The following is an 18,941-nucleotide window of genomic DNA, read 5'->3' on the forward strand; positions in this document are numbered from 1 at the left end:
ACGCCAAAACAATATCCCTCCGCCTCTGGCGGGGGATAATTAACTGACACCAAGCATAGATACCTTTCACAAAATTGTCATTAGGGTCAATTTATGTAATTTAGGATAACCAGGCAAGTTCAGTTGTCTTTGCAAATTTATAACACGTTTTATAGATAATTGTACATAATTCTAATCTCATAATGTTAAACTTTCCTTGGGTGAATCACATGTCTAAAAGTGTAAAAAATTACACTGCAACGCAGATATAACAGGGTTGGTGGGGTCCAAAGTCCACGAGCGCTATATACCCGGCGAGTGATATAACTCAAGAAATTTCTAACTTAATCGTATCGAGGTTAATTTGTCTTATTTCCCCTATGTTTTCATTTTATGTACGGCGCTGCTACATGTAATAATTGCAAACCAATTCTTAATTCAACATTTTCATAACAACATACGTTTCTGTATAAGTTTTGTCATAAAAACTTACAAGCGTAAATTATTTTTATTTTTTTCAGGTACGATCGCTCGCGAATCAGTTTAAAAGAAGAATTCTTACCGTAACATACGTATAAAATAGAATTGTGCATACATTTGAATTTACCCTTATAAATAGTCTTTTAAAATACATAGGCAGCATGACACTATTGTTATATTAATACAGCTGTTTTTATTTTATATTTACAGGCATACCAAAGATATCACGCAAGAAGAATATGCAGCTCGAACAAAAATACAGTGGACAAGACAATTTGTTTAATTGTTTAATAAAGCATATGTACATGTTTATTTATATGGCATTCATATGCACATACATGTATTCAAAGAATGACCAGTTGCGTAATTTAATGATTTATATACCAGTAAACTGCCATTATTACCTATGCAGTGACACTAATTGGCTATTTCTTAAGTGTTTACAGGGGTTTTTTTTAGAAAAAGGGGAAGACGCTGGACGCTGGGTAAAAGGGGAAAATCGAGCGCGAAAAAGACATATTTGGGGAAAAAATGAAAACTGTTCATTTCAATGTCTATAACTCGCCAACAGACTTCAGGTTTTTTTTTTGAAAAAGAGACATGTCTCTGACCTTTTTGTTCTTAAACACATGTCCTAAATAAAGTTGCAGGGGTAGATCTAATAATGGGAAATGTTTTCAACTGGGGCCGGGGAACGATTTTAATATTGTGATTTCAATTTCATGATGAATGGGTTGACGATCTAGATCTGCTACAGTATTGGAAGGGAAAGGTGCGGCAGCTGCCGATTGTCTACTTTCACTTTCACAATAATCCGACAGTATTAATCGATGTTGATTACATGTACCTCCGAATCCTGCTGGGTTTCAACGGTTTTTGATGATTTATTCTTAAAAAATGCGTCAACGCAATTAATATTTTCCGAGTCCGAACGTTTTATTTTGTTCGTGTATGAACGCCAATTGTGAGACTTTTTTTCTGTTTTAACGTTTATACCCATCTTGGCTTTCACATAACCCGGATGAAAACTCGACTGGTTTCCGGTAATTAATTGACGAATCACCCTTCTCGCGCAAGACCGGAATCCAGTAAAATAGTCACATGATTAATACGATTAGGTGCCCGGTTTCCATGGCGTAATTTAAGAGCTATATATAGAATCACTGGGATTCCCAGATTTGAGTGTTCGTCGGGAGAGAGAGAGAGCGAGATCGTTGTACATGGTACAAATAGGATAAGTGTCGACTTCCCAAAAGAAAGAAAAAAAAACATTTTTTTGAGGGTAAAATATTATATTTTGGTGAAAAATTATATTTTTGGAGGGGAAATGGTAGTTTTAGGGGAAAAATTCTGGTAGGGGAAGACGCCGATTATCGGCGTCACTTTCTTAGTAAAAAAAAACCCCTGGTTTAAAACAACCCCGGCCGCATGCAAACAATACTGTCACTAATCAACTGTTTTTCAGTTCACTGCCACGAAATATAAGGTGTAAATACTAGTTAGAGCCGGCTTTTTGCTTAAGTTAGCGAATTCTCAGATTAAAACATGTCATTAAGCGATCATGCTCGTCGGATTTTGGGAGCCATAGCCGAAGCGCGATATATTGGACAGCGCGATATACCGGTCTGCGATATATCGGCGTTGCAGTGTACATACCAATTTGAAACATGTGCATCAAGAGAGAACCCTTAATATACTTAATAATTCTTTAAAATACCCAAGTTGAAACAACATAAGTCAAACCAGTCCTTAATTTCCCTACACAGTTAAGGTTTGAGTGATTTGGTAATACATGTTCCTGATGTAATTGTTATACTTTTAATTAAGTTGGTTATATGGCATCAACAAAAAAATCCAGGCTTTTGAAGGTAGTTTTTGAATGCTTTCAGGGCTCGACATTAACGGTAGTCCGACTGTCCGGGACAAACAAATTGTTAGTCTGGACATGTAAATAAAGAATTTACTAGTCCGACGGGACAAGTGGTTGTTATAATTTAATAACTTAGAAAAATGCCTTTAATTCCTTTATTTCTGTGGAGTTACCACAAAACTATTTGATTATATTTTGTTTACGTTCAAACGACAAAGCGCGAGATATTCCGATAGTTCCATGTGATACTACACCGTACTGTTCACAAGAGAAGCAACCCTTAACATATTTCTTTGCCAAGATAAGTTAACAAAAATATTCCTCCTTGTAAAGAATATGCATTTTACGACACCGGTACACACCGATCTTACAGATAATTAACGTAGTGACGACATCTCTATGTACAGAATGATTTTACGACATCATTCCCATAAGTGGTTTGTTTTCGTTAGTACAATGTCATCTGCTTAAAAATGTCAAATCTGCTTTGCTTTAGTTTTTGTCAGGTATTATGGCTTTGTATATTATTTAAAAATCAATAATTTTGAGTCTTCCTGTTATTCTGGTCAGTTCTTATTGTATTGAAATTGCCTATAATTATGTTACTATGTTTTTTGAACGATTAAAGTCTTTATAATTTGAGCATTTTGTATTATTTCATTATTTTGCAAAGTACTAAGCAGAATAAGATAAAATGATCAGGACAAGTTGCTTTTTGGCCAGGACAAGTGAAATTTCGGTCTACTTGTCCAACCGGACAAGTGACTTCAAAAGTTAATGTCCAGCCCTGGCTTTTAGCTTTTCTTAGAACATACATACAGCTCAAAGTTCTTACTGATAAAACCAAAAACCATTAAAAAATAGTTCTCATGTATGTCTATAACATTTAGTTCAATCAACCTTGTACATCGAAAAAAATACTATACTTGTTACAATCAACATCAATTTGCGCGTCTTTTATTGAAAAATGATATTAAAAAAATTGATACAATAAACCGTTTTCAAGCAGAGAGCCAAAGTTTAGAATGGGCAATTCCATCTATCTTATGGAGGTGCTGGACAGGAGATGAACGGTGCATCACGATTGATTGATTAGATACAAGAACTATCTTAGCGTGTTTGGAACTTGAATAAATATCTTCCATCCGAGAGCACACCACATCGCTCATGTTATTTTAATTTGTGCATCAAGGATAGATTAATGATTTTTATTTTTTTTATTTCTGCCAGAAAACAGATAATGAGGCAAAAATACCCAATGAGGCGGCAAGGTTACATGAAACCATTACTAGTTGCAACTCCTAGCGACCCACGGAGGTCAATAGCTAGGAGTTGGATTATTGCAACTACAAAGAGGAAAACCAAAATTGCAACAGAATGAAAGCATAACCTATGCAGCTAGGCTAACATTGTTTAAATGGTTGGCAAACCCCATAAAAAATACCTACAACTGGTTGCTGTAACTGGCCTAGGTATTTATTGTTGAAATGACACGATTACAGTAAAATTGACGCATACAATGATTGTAAGTTTTCAAAATAATTATTTGCTTTACAAAACCAGTTATATCCAATACATATTGCTTTTAAAGACGGGCGACATAACTAATTTCCAATGATGATATTTTAATTTTCTTTCACGATGGCATCTCAAATCAGTCTCATAACAAGTTGCATTACAATTCGTTAATGACAAATTATATTAAAGTGTGAATATGGAATACTTAAGATAACCGACCCCGTCATCTAAGAAATCCAAATATTCTCTCTGAATTTCACGCTGTCTTTGATCAATGTCTGTCGGGCCTGTTGCGTCCATGTTTACACTTTTACAGATCCCACAAAGCCCGGGCCGTCTTTCCCGCCAGGCCAACCATGTGGTTTGATAATTCGGGATTGTTTACGTTTTATCGTAGATCATATTGTATTGCTAAACCGCGTCAAATAGCGTATATTCAAACACCTATTTTCGACGTGAAATTTCTAATTGACTTATCTTGTCCAAAAATTATATGGGTCGTTAGAAAGCATTCTCTACAGCTCATTTAGCTGTAACTTGGCGACATATATAACTCAGTCAGGTCACAGTGACTATAAAAATGTATTGTTTCATATTAATTCAAACCATATGGTATGCTGAGCTGTGCATTTATAAGCTTTTACAAATCCAGAGAGCTGCTGAGCTGTGCATTTATAAGCTTTTACAAATCCAGAGAGCTTTACCTAATGTAAACACTTACAGCTTCAGGGCCTACGCAGGAATTTTTAACTGGAGGCCCATCCAGGGAGGGTGGGGGAGGGGTCTTCCCGTTCGGGAGGGGTCTTCCTTCCCTATTTTTTTATTTTGCACTTTTCAAGATGAATTTTATTGCTTAACCAATCTTATTTTGTAATATAAATGTATGAAATATATAACAAGTAAATCAGCACTTTTCTGAAGTCGAAAGCTTTAAATATTGGTGTGAATACTATTTTCAGAAATGTATGATATTTAATGACGAAGGGAATCAAAAACCTTTATAAAGAAACCACGGAGTGTATATTGATAGGAGATGAATCGAGTATTTGACCCTTACTGTAGTAAATTCAATCTTATGCAAAAACTATTCATCCGATTTGATTGGTTTATACGTTATCTTGTTGCTTATTAATTCCTCTTTCAAAAAATATTACTTTTAGTATATTCCCGTTGTATTAATGGATTTATAGCGAGTTAAACACGAGAAATACACATTTAATGTTTTACCACCGCGCGTTTTACCGTGTTGTGGCTATCGATCTTTTACAATTAGCGTACAGCGAAGCGTAGAGGTTATACATTTTGATGTACCCACTCACGTCTTTTGTTAAATTATAGTTTCATTTTTAAGCCGATTTTGACAAATTATATATCATAAGAAAGCTTATGTAACGTAGTTTTCAGATATATAAATATATAATTATTAAGTTTTTCTACTGATTTCGACAGCCCGGCGAGTTATAACTTTAACTTTTGCAAATATCATACCGTTTTGGAGTTTTATAATCTAGATTTACGGTTGGCATGTTCGTACTTAATACCAATTTGTAGCGTTTATATTTGGAGTTCAGTTTTAAAAATTACATCTTGCTTAGGAGAATAGAATGCTGTATACGATAGAAAAAAAATTGTTTAAAAACGAAAGTAATTAAGGAATGAAGGCGGAAGAAAGTAGCGCGCGTTCCTTACGCACTGAACTGATGCTACGGTCTTGGCGATTATGCTTTTGTTTAGAAACCGGCCATTGAATTTCCTTTGCCATGATAATTATATTTTTTATGGAATATATTGTAGTATTTTGTTCACGAAACATATCAATAAAGCTTATAATAAATGAATCTTAACAAATTAACGATTTCAGCTCTTGTTTATAACACAGAAAGGGTGTTAATTTTATGATGAAACAGCGTATATAGCGGACCCTCACGATATTATTCGGTTTTGCATGCATACTTAAAATAAATAAGTGTCAAAAACATTCATCGTTTGCTGTTTATTATCAACGAGGTAATTATGTATAATTATATGAAATGTTATTTACCTTAAATTATCAATTTATTAAAGATTCTTGAAAATCACGGTCGGGTCATTTCGTACTTTGACATCAGGGCATCATGTCCAACTATTCAATATCAGATTTTTTTCACTGGGACGATGACGGCTTAGATTTAGACAGGCAGACAGATAGTTTATTCAGACTTATACAACAGTTCATCGTCTTCAAATCAAATATACAAATTATTTTTAGACGAATTGTTAGGTGATTACACATATAGCAGTGATGATTCTGAGAATGTTGCCATGTTTCTTATCCGTGAAATCTAGAGTCCGTGGTTTGAGCATTTTTATCGCGGTGTTCAATAAAAGATATCTCAATAATCGTGTTTATTGATAGATCTGTGGTTTTATTGCCCCTGTGTTCAGCACAAACCAATTATCTCGTTATGATCAGATACTGTGCCGACCAATACTAAATAACACTATTGTGTCATACGCCACAGCAGGGACCTATACTTGTATATTGGTCCCTAACCACAGGTGGCAATGTCTGGTCAGTTTACACTTTTTATGATACCTCCATGTCTTCTTGTGGTATTAGTGGTCATTTCTTGGAGTAATGTAACGCCAAATACTCAATTTTGCGTTTATATGATACGTAGCGTATTGAAAACATTTAAAGTCATCTGCCCATACAGATTGCCATAAACTAAATACTGTATAGATGTCAGCCAGCTTAATCATAATAATTATAAGTGATTAGTACCTATACATGTACATTTTAAACATTTAAAAAATCTAATACTTAACATTTAACGTATTTAGCGGGTACCGGTAAAAAAACTCCGTCATTTCGTAGTCCTATAAAGTTATAATTTAGAATTCTACATATTTATAACTCTGATAACTTATAAAGATATTTCAATATACATGCATAGACAGTTGACCGTGATTTTCAAGAATCTGTAAATAATTTTAATTAATTGATAATTTATGGTTAATAACCTTTCATATAATTTTACATAATTACCTTTTTGATAATAAACAACAAACGATGAATGTTTTGACACCCATTATATTTGAGGTATGCAAAGCCGAAAAATATCAAGAGGGTCCGCTATATACGCTGTTTCATCATAAAATTAACACCCTTTCTGTGTTATAATCAAGAGCTGAAATCGGTAAGTTATTAAGCTTCATTAATACATAGCTTTATTGATATGTCTCTAGAACAAAATATTTCAATTATTGAATATATTCCATACAAAATATAATAATCATGGCAAAGGAAATTCAATGGCCGGTATCTAAACAAAAGCAAAATCGGCAAGACCTTAGCATCAGTGTTCGTTAGGACCGCGCGCTACTTTCTTCCGCCTTCATTCCTTACTTGCTTTCATTTTTAAACCATTTTTTCTATCATATACAGAATTCTATTCTCCTAAGCAAGATGTTGTTTTTAAAACTGAACTCCAAATCGGTATAAAGTACGAACATGTCAACCGTAAATCTAGATTCTAAAACTCCAAAACGGTATGATATTTGCAAAAGTTAAAGTTATAACTCGCCGGGCTGCCGAAATCATAAGAAAAACTTAATATATTTATATATCTGAAAACTACGTTACGTAAGCTTTCTAATGATATATAATTTGTCAAAATCGGCCAAGAAATGAAACCATAATTTAACAAAATACGTGAGTGGGTACATCAAATGTATAACCTCGACGCTTCGATAAAAATCGATAGTTACGACACGGTCACATGACTGCTACCTGGTTATCGTGCAGATTTAAAGGCATGTGGCAGGATTAAAGTGATTCTTCAGTCACTTGAGTTTCTGATCTATCAACGCACATTTTGACTCCTTGTTTCAACCGTTGAATATAAGCCAAATGTTGTCACTTAAACGTATTGTATTCATTCAGATTCAGAACTCAATTTATAAGAATTCAACCATACTCGTGGCTTCAACGATTAATTGGACGGGAATTAGCACTTTCGAAGCAAATATGGCGGCGCCCAGTAGGCAGTACAGCATCATAAACTTTTCATAAAGATTTCACTAAATGTTTGAATGTGTGACTTACAATAGAATGTCATTTGACCGTGGCAAAACAACAATCACTCTGATTAACGGGCAATGCTTTGTTTGGAATTCTAAACGTATGGTTATTTTCGTTTATTCGTGGAACAATCTTTGTACCAATTAGCACAGAATTCGGACTGTGTTCAATTAGGATGCATGAACAATGCAAGAGAAACTTGTTTTAAGCGGACGGGGTTACGCCTTTGGTCAAAGATTTGTTCATGCCAAACTCTGTAATTTAGAGCAACATTATTTGAATGCCCGCTTATTTCTTCTTCTCTTTACTAAATATTGTACATTTATGACGATTTCATAAAACAGACATTGTAGTTTGTACATACTCAAAATAAAGATCATTGAATCACAAAAAGCCGTTGTGTATCCTTGATTATTTATGCGCCATTTTATAGAAATCAATCACAGGACCTCAAAACATGCACTTTTAGCTTGGAAGTTTAAATGCAGTTTTAGCTAGGAAGTTTTAATGCACTTTTAGCTAGGATGTTTAAATGCAGTTATAGCTAGTAAAGGCAAGCAATGCTTCTTCATCCAGCGCCAGCCCCTAATACATGTAGTAGTATTTGATTAAAACATGAACACTCTAGTACTTCTAACTATAAGGACTTTTACAGCATGAATTATTGCTCTTAGTCCCAAAGAATAATGTTTTTTTATCCCCCGCCATAAGCAGAGGGATATTGTTTTGGCGTTGTCCGTCCGTCTGTCCATCTGGCACTTTTGTGTCTGAAGCCATATCTTAGAAGTGCTCTGTCGGATTTCATTGAAACTTGGTATGAGTACATATATTGATAAGAGGATGATGCACGCATCTGTTAATAACAGAGTTATGGCCCTTTGTATCTTGAAAAAATGCTTTTTTGTTTTCGGAGCCATATCTTGGAAGTGATTTGGCGGATTTCATTGAAACTTGGTATGAGTATATATATGGATAAGAGGATGATGCACGCCAAATGGCTTTGTACACCATTTGATAATAACGGAGTAATGGCCCTTTGTATCTTGAAAAAATGCATTTTTTTGTGTGTCCGGAGCCATATCTTGGAAGTGCTTTGACGGATTTCATTGAAACTTGGTATGAGTATTTAAATGGATAAGAGGATGATGCAAGTTGGCGTTGTCCATCCGTCCAGAAAAATTTGTGTCCAGAAGTATATTGGCGGGGAATATCAATTCAATGAATTTGCTTGTTTGCAACAATGTTTTGATTAAATGAAATGACTGAGCACACTACACAGTGTATCCATTATATTTAATTGCAGCTTTTAGCTCGCCTTTTGTGATCACCTTTTGTTTGTCATGCCTCATGTTTCAACATTTGCCGTTCGAACGCTCTAGAGTTTGCAACTGTTGCTTAATCATCGTGAAAATTGGCCAGAACTTTTGTCTCAATTCTATCACAGCTAAGTCCAAAACTGAGTCACATGAGATCAAAACTAGGTGGTGTGATCTATTTATAGGAAGTTTGTGAACACTTAAAGGGGCCATTTCACGTTTTGGTAAATTGACAAAGTTAAAAAAAATTGTTTCAGATTCACACATTTTCGTTGTAGCTATGATATTTGTGAGGAAACAGTAATACTCAACATTAACCATGCTCTAAAATATCCATTATATGCATCTTTTGATGATTAAAGCACCTGAACATTATAACGCGTTGCAACGCAAAATGATTTAATAATTAGGAGAGTTCTGTACTGTCATTATAGTTTGCGATACTACTAGGATTGCATTTATTAAGTATAAAATACATCACTAATTGCACGAGCACGGATGGCCAAATAGTCTAAGCGATAGACTTTTACTTCAGGGGTCAGTGGTTCGAGTCCAGTTGAGGATGACTTTTTTTCTTTCTGAAATAGTATTCTTGTTTTTTTACTGGAGCTTTTAGATCCAATGTCTACATTTATTAATATAACGCATTTAATGACACACTTCAATACATGCCAATATCTGTGAAAAGGTCCCTTTATGGGGTCACATTTATTGACCAATCTTCATGAAATATTTTAAGAAATTTTGTCTCAGTCAGTGATACATTGGCTGAAGTTTATTATGGGTCACATGCAGTCAAAACACTAGGTACAATGAAAGCAGAGCTTGTGATAACATTTAATCCCCAATCTTTATTAAGCTTGATCAATCAGAGAATAAGTCACCATGATACACTATTTTAGTACACAACTGGGACAATATGGGTCAGAAAAAAGGACACTAGGTCAAATGAAAGAAATACAAATAATATATAAATGAATAGAATGAATATGGCCCTATGGATTTTTTTAATTTGAAAAGATGTATAATTAAAAAGGTAGCAGTTCCCCATATAAAGGACCTGGCTGCAAGTCATGAGGAGATCTTGCTTTATAAACAGGTATTGTTTCAATCTGAACATAAGTTATTCATGAGTCACTCAGTAAAGACTGTTTTTAATGCATGTGCATAAAGTGTCATTCCTGATAAGCCTTACAGTCTGTCCACACAGAATAATCAGTGACAACACTTTTCACCAACTCTGGATTTTTATCCAGAATAGTCTTCCTTTAAACAAAATAAACATTAAAAGCGAAAAGTGCATCCCTGATAAGCTTATGAAGAATGCACAAGCTTATCTAGGATGACACTTTATGCAAATGCATTAAGCTCCGTTTTCACAGAGCAAGGCTCCTATTTCCATATTTCCAGAGGCTCGCTTTCTTCGGGAGGAGCTGAGGATTGTGGGTACTCTGTGTGGGTCATTACCACGGGCTCCCATGCAGAACACTCACCTAGGTCTGCCCTTACAGCTGATGCCAGAGGAGGTTACATTATTACTTGAGAAAGGTTACATAACACTGGAATGAACACAATAGATTGTATAAAATAAAATATTATTTAAGAAATAAGTTTTGGTATATTATTTTTTTGGACAAATTACATATCAAGGGAACTGTTTTAGTCTCTTGATAGTTGAAAAATGAAAATAAAAACTAATAAACAATCACTACAATAATTATTAAGTCGATGTTAATTGTCTTAAGTACAAAATTTTTATCATTTACACCTTACATTAAAAAATGCAAGTTTAATAATGTTTTACTGTTTAGAGCTGAAAGCTACAATACCATAACCCTGGAGACAGTTTCTTTAACCCTTTCCAACTCAGAAGCAAAGTCAAAATGGCTATATGCAAACAGCATTATACCAGAACAGCCTGTGAGTACCTGGTAACTCGCAGTCTTTTTAGGTTTTATTCTGTTTGCTTCTCATAGGTATCTTACCGTTGGAAATGAAACCTTAAAACTGGAATCTAGTAAGAAAGGTCTATAATTTAATCTGAATTTCTAAGGGTCTACAAATGGGTCAAAATGCATATCTGAATGGCAAAGAGTTAAGCTCTCATAAGTGATATAACCTGGTACTACTCTGTATGCAAGTACTCAAATGTGCTGCTCCTAACGTTACATTTAACATTCCAGAAATCAATGCACATGATTTACAAATCATAGCTTACAAGGTTTAATTGACAAACCTCTTGTTTTGGCTGTCACATGGTAGTGTGCAGTTTTATTAAATAGATTGTTTAAGTTGAGATTTGAGATGAACACATCTTTTATTATGATTTTGCAGAAACCCTGGTCTATTAATTGTGTCTTTTAATGTAAAAGTAATAACAATGGGTGCTATTTCATTTGCTCATAGGACTTGCAGAGGTTGTTGAAAACACAGAAGATGTAATTACAGAAGAGATGAAATTGGAATATAAAAACAAAGAAAAAAAGAGTTACAAAAGACAGGTATACTTTTCGATTGTCTAGAAGTTTGTTTATTACAAAAATGAAGAAGTTATTTCCAGTTGATATCAACATTCTTACTGATATAGATATTGGTACCAAAGCTGAACTATTGTATATTTAGTCTTACTAAGCATTGTGGACAAAATTAGTGTCTATTTTTGTCTCTTGTGTAAGTGTGAAACATTTATAAGGCAAAGAAACATAATTATTATAATATTATTGCATAAACTCTATCTATAATGCCCTCTGGCAGGGTGAAGAAGCTTGGCAAAAGGAGGGCTTGAACAGGAGAAATCGTGTATTAACAAGGCGATTCACGTGCCGTTCAAGCCCTGTTATGTGTTTTTCACATCCATAAACTGGTCCACGCGCAGTTGCTTCCCATTTTTCATTGGATTCAATTAAGTTATTATGAACTTTGTTAATAACTACAGCCTTTGACTACTTTCCAAGCATAAATGGGGAACTGAATAAGCACCATTTTCTTCATGCATGCAGGGATAAAGGCCATGAATATTTCAATCCACTTTTCAATTAATACCATCTGCACTCTCTTGACAACAGCTTTGGCAACCTCAATGAAGTTAAGGTTATTTACTCAACACTTTCAAAAGACTATGCTGTAAATGTAAGTGTTTATGTACCTTCAAAGTTGCTGCTGTATGCTTGAAATATATAATGATAAGTCTGGTTGACAAATGATACTGATACTAAATTAGTTGTTGCAAACAGTGGTATTATTTAATGCTATATTCCATTTAGTTACTATTTAACAATTCAAAGTAATATTTCACATAAGGTTGAACTTTACACCAGGGAGCGTCAGGAGGAAATAAAGAGAAAACTGCCGCAGATTATTGCTGGAAAGAAAGCAAAACGAAACAAAGTGTTGGATGAGAGACGAAAGAATGGTTTGTAAGCTCTAGTCCACATCTGTTTAACTTTTAGAACATTTTATCCTTGTTTCATCCTTTGCTTTTAGCTTACCTTAGCAGATCATATTCATGGTGAGATTTTGTGATCACCTTTTATCTGTCATACTTTGTGTGTAGTGTGTTGTCAATGTTTGCCTTTTGAACACTCAAGAGGCTGCATTTATTTCCCAATATTCATGAAACTTGGTCAGAATATTTGTCTTAATGATATCTTGGTCAGAATATTAGTCTTAATGATATCTTGGTCAGAATTTTAGTCTTAATGATATCTAGGTCAGAATATTTATGATAATGATATCTTAGTCAGAATATTAGTCTTAATGATATCTTTGCTGATTTTAAAACTGGTTTATCTGATTTTTCAAACTAGGTCATATTAAAGAAAAAGCTTGTGAACACTCTAGAAGCCACATTTATTGCCTAGTTTTCATGAAAGCTGGTCAGAACATTTTTCCTAATGATATTTCACACTGGTAAACACAAATTTCCTTCAAATTTGAAATGAGCAATGTTTGAGTAACTTCCGTAAGCACTGAATTTTTATACATACTTGTTTGAAACATTTGAAAAGCATTCACATGTTTTGGGCAATAAATTGTATGTTGGTTTCACAAGCTTAAAGAGAATTTCATCAATAACACTGAATTTTCTGTATTTGTCATCTTCGGCTATTGGTCTGTGACCAGTTACTGTTGAATTGCTTAAGTTATTTTGATAACATACACTTTTAGGTGAAAAAATTAATAATTCTAAGGGAACAATTACTTCCATTCTACCACAATCTGACAAAAATCTGTGCAATTTAAGTGAGAAATCTATTTTACAACTCTGCCTTGGACATCCTTTTGCAAGTGTTATCACCAAAGTCTGTTTAGAAAAAATAACTTGATCGTAAGAAAAATCATTTAGAATCCTATAAGATTATCTGGTGTATTTTTCGCAGGTGAGATCATTGATGATTCTGAGTTTGAGAAGGAGATAGAGATGACAGTGGAGGACGTTGGGATACCTACTCTCCAGGAGGCCAGTATGCTCATGGAGATACCACTGGGTGAGTGGGGACGATAGTTACGCTCGATAGGTCATTGTCGGCTCAGGTATTACTAACATTTACCCTGGGTACTCTTAAGTATACTTAAATGTATCCCGGGTACGGATAATATCATGCATGTGTATCTCATGAAGCTGCACATTTTGAGTGGTGAAAGGTCAAGGTCATCCTTCAAGGTCAAAAGTAAAAAAAATACAATCCAAGGGAAGTAATAAGCTTGAAAAGGGAGATAATTTCTAAACCTGCCAAATGATATATTGAAATTTTATTTCAAATCGGCGCAATAGGGGGCATTGTGTTTCTGACAAACACATCTCTTGTTAAGTAGGAGTTTCAATAGTATAGAGGCCATTTTACAGAACATTGACATTAATTTAAACATAATTAATTTTCAAAAGAAATAGCCGACAAGGACCAATTTAGCGTAACCATTGCTGGGTACTTTTTATTGTATTTTATGTACCCGGTGTACATTGAAGTTCTCTTAAGAGTACCCAAGGTACATTTTAGTAGTATCCGAGCCTACAATGACCAATCAAGAGATAGCAACTGTAAAATCATTTTATATTCCTTGGCATGACATTTTGTGTGTTTTTTTCAAGGACTTTTTCGTGGACGCAGAAATTCATGGATTTTTTATTTGTGGGAAAAAAGGGATATTTGTATTTGTCATTTTCTGTTTTTGTGTTAAATTTGTGTATCAGTCAACCCACTAATTTAAGGAAAATGAATGTTCTAAGAAAAATGTGATGACAGTATTCTAAAGGTTAACCAGGTTTTCAGTAACCCCCCGTTCTCACAGAGCTGCAACTTAACAACGATCATCCTGATCAAACCATGATTTGAAAAAGGTTTGATCGGGGCCGATTGGAGTCTAAATTTTGCAATTTGGCAAATTATGGTTTTCATTTTGACCGTACTACGACGCCCCTATATATATACACTGAATATTGTTGGCCACGATCCTGCTACGTTTGTTTGAAGCATGTTCAAAATAAGCGTGGCGAGAGCGTAGAGCTCTCAGATCATGAAGACTCTACCGCGATCATACTGCGCTTTTGAAGACTTCACTATGTTTCTCCTGCGATTTGTCACTTTTGGCTACGTTTTCGGCCACACTTTGATTGTAGTAGAAGCGGCGTCTATGTGTGAACAGGGGGTTATGCGCGGGGGCATTAAAAGAAGTTTCCATTTCATGACTTTAATTTAGATTGAAATATTTTGTTGTTATTTATTGTGAAGGAAGCTTACATGTAGACCTAATCTTTTGATTGCACAGTTTATAAATAAAATTGTAAAAAGTTGAGAACCTGATAACTTGGCATGGCCATTTTTCGTGTTTTGTGTTGTGAAATGCTAAGCTATGCAGGCAATGTAAATGAAAACTCACAAGGCTTGATCATGTAAGGAATTTGAAAATAAAACGATTTTATTAATAATTTGGGCATTAAAATTAAGACTGTACCAAAAAATAATCAGTTCCAATAGCAGATGGGTTTAACAATGGGTTGCAATTTTGTCTTTTGGTATCTTCAACTCAATGACACAATGACTATTGATTATAATTAGTGCTATTTATTGCCTCTTTTTTAGATTATATGAGCCTTGTTCTGAGAAAACTGGGCTTAATGCATGTGCATAAAGTGTCGTTCCAAATTAGCCTGTGCAATCCGCTAAGGCTAATCAGGGACGACACTTTCCACTTTAAAGTATTTTTATGTCCCCCACTATAGTAGTGGGGGACATATTGTTTTTGCCCTGTCTGTTGGTTTGTCTGTTGGTTGGTTGGTTTGCGCCAACTTTAACATTTTGCAATAACTTTTGCTATATTGAAGATAGCAACTTCATATTTGGCATCTCATGAAGCTGCACATTTTGAGTGGTGAAATGTCAAGGTCATCCTTCAAGGTCAGAGGTCAAATATAGGTGGCCAAAATCGCTCATTTTATGAATACTTTTGCAATATTAAAGGTAGCAACTTGATATTTGGCATGCATGTGTATCTCATGGAGCTACACATTTTGAGTGGTGAAAGGTCAAGGTCAAGGTCATCCTTCAAGGTCAAGTATATGGGTCAAAATTTCGCATGTAATGTCACTTCTGCAATATTGAAACTAACAATTTTATATTTGAAATGCGTGTGTATCTGAAGGAGCTGCACATTTTGAGTTGTGAAGGGTCAAGGTCAAGGTCATCCTACAAGGTCAAACGTCATATAGGGGGACATTGTGTTTCTCAAACACATCTTGTTAGTTTCAAGGAAGTCCCTCCTTACCGAAAATCAAGTTTAGGCGGAAAGTGTACCTGATTAGCCTGTGCAGACTGCACAAGCTAATCTGGGATGACACTTTACGCACATGCATTATGCCCAGTTTTCTCAGATTGCAACTCATATACTCTGATAAGCAGTTACAAGATTAAAGATACACAGAATATAGTGAGTTAACCTCCTTTGAAAAGTTTTCAATAGTTTATCTCAAACACTAACTATACAATTATAAGTGTTTAATTTATGACATGTAAGTGATTTCTATTTGAAATAGCTTGTGACCCTAGCACAACCACACCTGTACTAGTGAAGTGGACATACCCAAAGTCTGATAAAGAAGTGCTGCGTTATCGGGTATTCAGAGATCTCTGGGACAAAGGCCATTATCTTACATCTGGATCAAAGTTTGGTGGCGACTTCATTGCATACCCAGGTAAAGGAATTTGTGACCATAGATTGTATACGACTTCAGCCATGCATGTAAATTCTCTCCCATTAAACCATGCTGTTGGTGCCCTATGATGTAAATAGACTTTGACGAGGTGTATTATCAATTCATGAAATATAATTTTATGTTTTCCCGGGTTTTTAATCCTTCTACCCATCAGAGGTAAAACAAAATTAGACAAAATACATTGGCATGCCTTTTGGCATACTGCTACATACTAAACATGCCCCAACATGCATGTTGTAATATTAAATATACAGACAAGCAATTGTATTGAACAGTCATGTTTATTTTTGATATAAAGTTTTGGGACAGTATTTTTTCTGAGACTTTGCCACAGCTGAATCTGTATTTGTAATTATTTTCTAGGTGACCCGTCCCGGTTCCACTCTCTATTCATTGTGGTCTGCAAGCCTCACAGTGCATCAATATCAGGTATTGAGCTGATTACCATGGGTAGACTGGGAACCAACGTCAAGAAGACCATTGTGTTGTCTTCAGTAGATGAGAATGATAAACTGTGCTATACTTCATTACAGTGGACAGGAATCAGTTGACGAAAATTCTTTGTAAAGAAATGTGAATTTTATGTTATCTGAAAATGCACACTTTTTTTACTGGTCTTCGTTACAGACCAACCCCTCTGGCTGACCATACACCCCCAATTAACATAAGTTTTGATGGTGCTGGTACTTGTAATAAATATTGGAGTCGAAAATGAACTGGCAGTGTTTTTAACCAGGTTTTCCGAAGGAAAAAACTGGTTATTAGATTGGCGAATGCGGGCGGGCTGGCTGGCTGGCGGGCTGGCTGGCTGGCGGGCTGGCGGAATAAGCTTGTCCGGGCCATAACTATGTCGTTCATTGTCAGATTTTAAAATCATTTGGCACATTTGTTCACCATCATTGGACGGTGTGTCGCGCGAAATAATTACGTCGATATCGTCAAGGTCACACTTTGAGTTCAAAGGTCAAAAATGGCCATAAATGAGCTTGTCCGAGCCATAACTATGTCGTTCATCGTCAGATTTTAAAATCATTTGGCACATTTGTTCACCATCATTGGACGGTGTGTCGCGCGAAATAATTACGTCGATATCTCCAAGGTCAAGGTCACACTTTGAGTTCAAAGGTCAAAAATGGCCATAAATGAGCTTGTCCTGGCCATAACTATGTCATTCATTGTGAGATTTTAAAATCATTTGGCACATTTGTTCACCATCATGGGACGGTGTGTCCCACGAAAGAATCACGTCAATATCTCCAATGTCAAGGTCGCCACGACTAAAAATAGATTTAAAAAAAAAAAAAAATTACAAAGGGGGTTAATTTTTTTTGGTCATTTCAAAAGTTCAGTTTGAGTTTTCTCCCTTTATCATATTTTTATTTCACAATGAAAACCTGGTTTTGTGACAATTTTGTCCCTTGTTTTATTCAATACCCTTAACATTTTTAACACATGTAACATATTAATTTTAACACTTCACATATTCATGACATGATCATTCCTTTATTTAATAGTCAAGTTTTTGGAATTGTCACTAGAGCACACACAAAAAATGTGACCAAGTTCCACATTGAAACAAATTCATCTTATTACTAAAATGTGTTCATTAAAATAATCCTTTCAAAGAAAAAGATTTCATAACAAGCAATTTGACACTCCGGTTTGTTATGCAAAACATGACAGAGTGCTCAGCTATTTTTAGCTCGGCTGTTTTCGGAGAAAACCCGAGGTATTGTCATAGCCAGCTCGTCGTGTCTGTCGTCGTGTCTGCCATCCGCGTCGTGCTAAAACCTTAACATTTTGTCAAGGTTTTGAACATTGGCTCTAAAATTAAAGTGCTTCAACCTACAACTTTGAAACTTCATATGTAGCTGCACCTTGATGAGTTATAAATGCCACACCCATTTTTGGGTCACTATGTCAAAGTTCAAGGAAGGTCACTATGACCTCTGAAAAAAAAAAAATCTGACAAGCTTTCATTTATTAGCTCATCTATTTTTTGAAAAAAAATTATGAGCTATTGTCATCACCTTGGCGTCGGCGTTGGCGTTGGCGTTGGCGTTGGCGTTGGCGTCGGCGTCCGGTTAAGTTTTGCGTTTAGGTCCACTTTTCTCAGAAAGTATCAATGCTATTGCATTCAAACTTGGTACACTTACTTACTATCATGAGGGGACTAGGCAGGCAAAGTTAGATAACTCTGGCGTGCATTTTGACAGAATTATGTGCCCTTTTTGTACTTAAAAAATTGCAAATTTTGGTTAAGTTTTGCGTTTAGTTCCACTTTTCTCAGTAAGTATCAATGCTATTGCATTCAAACTTGGTACACTTACTTACTATCATGAGGGGACTGGGCAGGCAAAGTTAGATAACTCTGGCATGCATTTTGACAGAATTATGTGCCCTTTTTATACTTAGAAAATTGACAATTTTGGTTAAGTTTTGTGTTTAGGTCCATTTTATTCCTTAAGCATCAAAGCTATTGCTTTCATACTTGCAACACTTACT

The 18,941-nt window shown here is 35.1% G+C and overlaps 2 protein-coding genes across 4 annotated transcripts in view; one reads left to right on the forward strand and one right to left on the reverse strand.

Moving 5' to 3' along the window:
* Positions 1–4,224, reverse strand: part of LOC127857629 (DNA replication licensing factor MCM3-like) — a 57,098-nt gene extending 52,874 nt beyond the window's left edge. For both annotated transcript variants that reach the window (XM_052394178.1, XM_052394177.1), the window contains exon 1: positions 4,067–4,224. In XM_052394178.1, the coding sequence (XP_052250138.1) occupies positions 4,067–4,147 (81 nt within the window). In that variant the 5' untranslated portion in view covers positions 4,148–4,224. The remainder of the gene's footprint in view (positions 1–4,066) is intronic.
* A 3,615-nt stretch (positions 4,225–7,839) lies between these two features.
* On the forward strand, positions 7,840–17,152 carry LOC127858412 (tRNA-splicing endonuclease subunit Sen34-like). Of its 2 annotated transcripts, XM_052395550.1 has the most exons (7): positions 7,841–8,010; positions 10,637–10,774; positions 11,633–11,727; positions 12,527–12,638; positions 13,606–13,713; positions 16,257–16,415; positions 16,800–17,152. In XM_052395550.1, exons 1-7 carry the CDS (start codon positions 7,914–7,916, stop codon positions 16,985–16,987), a joined length of 897 nt encoding a protein of 298 aa, XP_052251510.1. In that variant the 5' UTR covers positions 7,841–7,913; the 3' UTR covers positions 16,988–17,152. The 2 variants fall into 2 exon arrangements, with proteins under 2 accessions (XP_052251511.1, XP_052251510.1); XM_052395551.1 differs by lacking the exon at positions 10,637–10,774 and having other exon boundaries at positions 7,840–8,010.
* The last annotated feature ends 1,789 nt before the right edge of the window (positions 17,153–18,941 follow it).

This window comes from Dreissena polymorpha, chromosome 14 (genome assembly GCF_020536995.1).
Source record: "Dreissena polymorpha isolate Duluth1 chromosome 14, UMN_Dpol_1.0, whole genome shotgun sequence".
NCBI classification, from domain to species: Eukaryota; Metazoa; Mollusca; class Bivalvia; order Myida; family Dreissenidae; genus Dreissena; species Dreissena polymorpha.

Coding starts and splice junctions, on each gene's coding strand:
- LOC127858412 (XM_052395550.1), top strand. CDS start 7,914: ATGTTTGAATGTGTGACTTACAATAGAATGTCATTTGACCGTGGCAAA. Junction 10,775..11,632: donor TACATTATTACTTGAGAAAG/GTTACATAACAC, acceptor ATTTGCTCATAG/GACTTGCAGAGGTTGTTGAA. Junction 11,728..12,526: donor AAAAGAGTTACAAAAGACAG/GTATACTTTTCG, acceptor ATTTCACATAAG/GTTGAACTTTACACCAGGGA.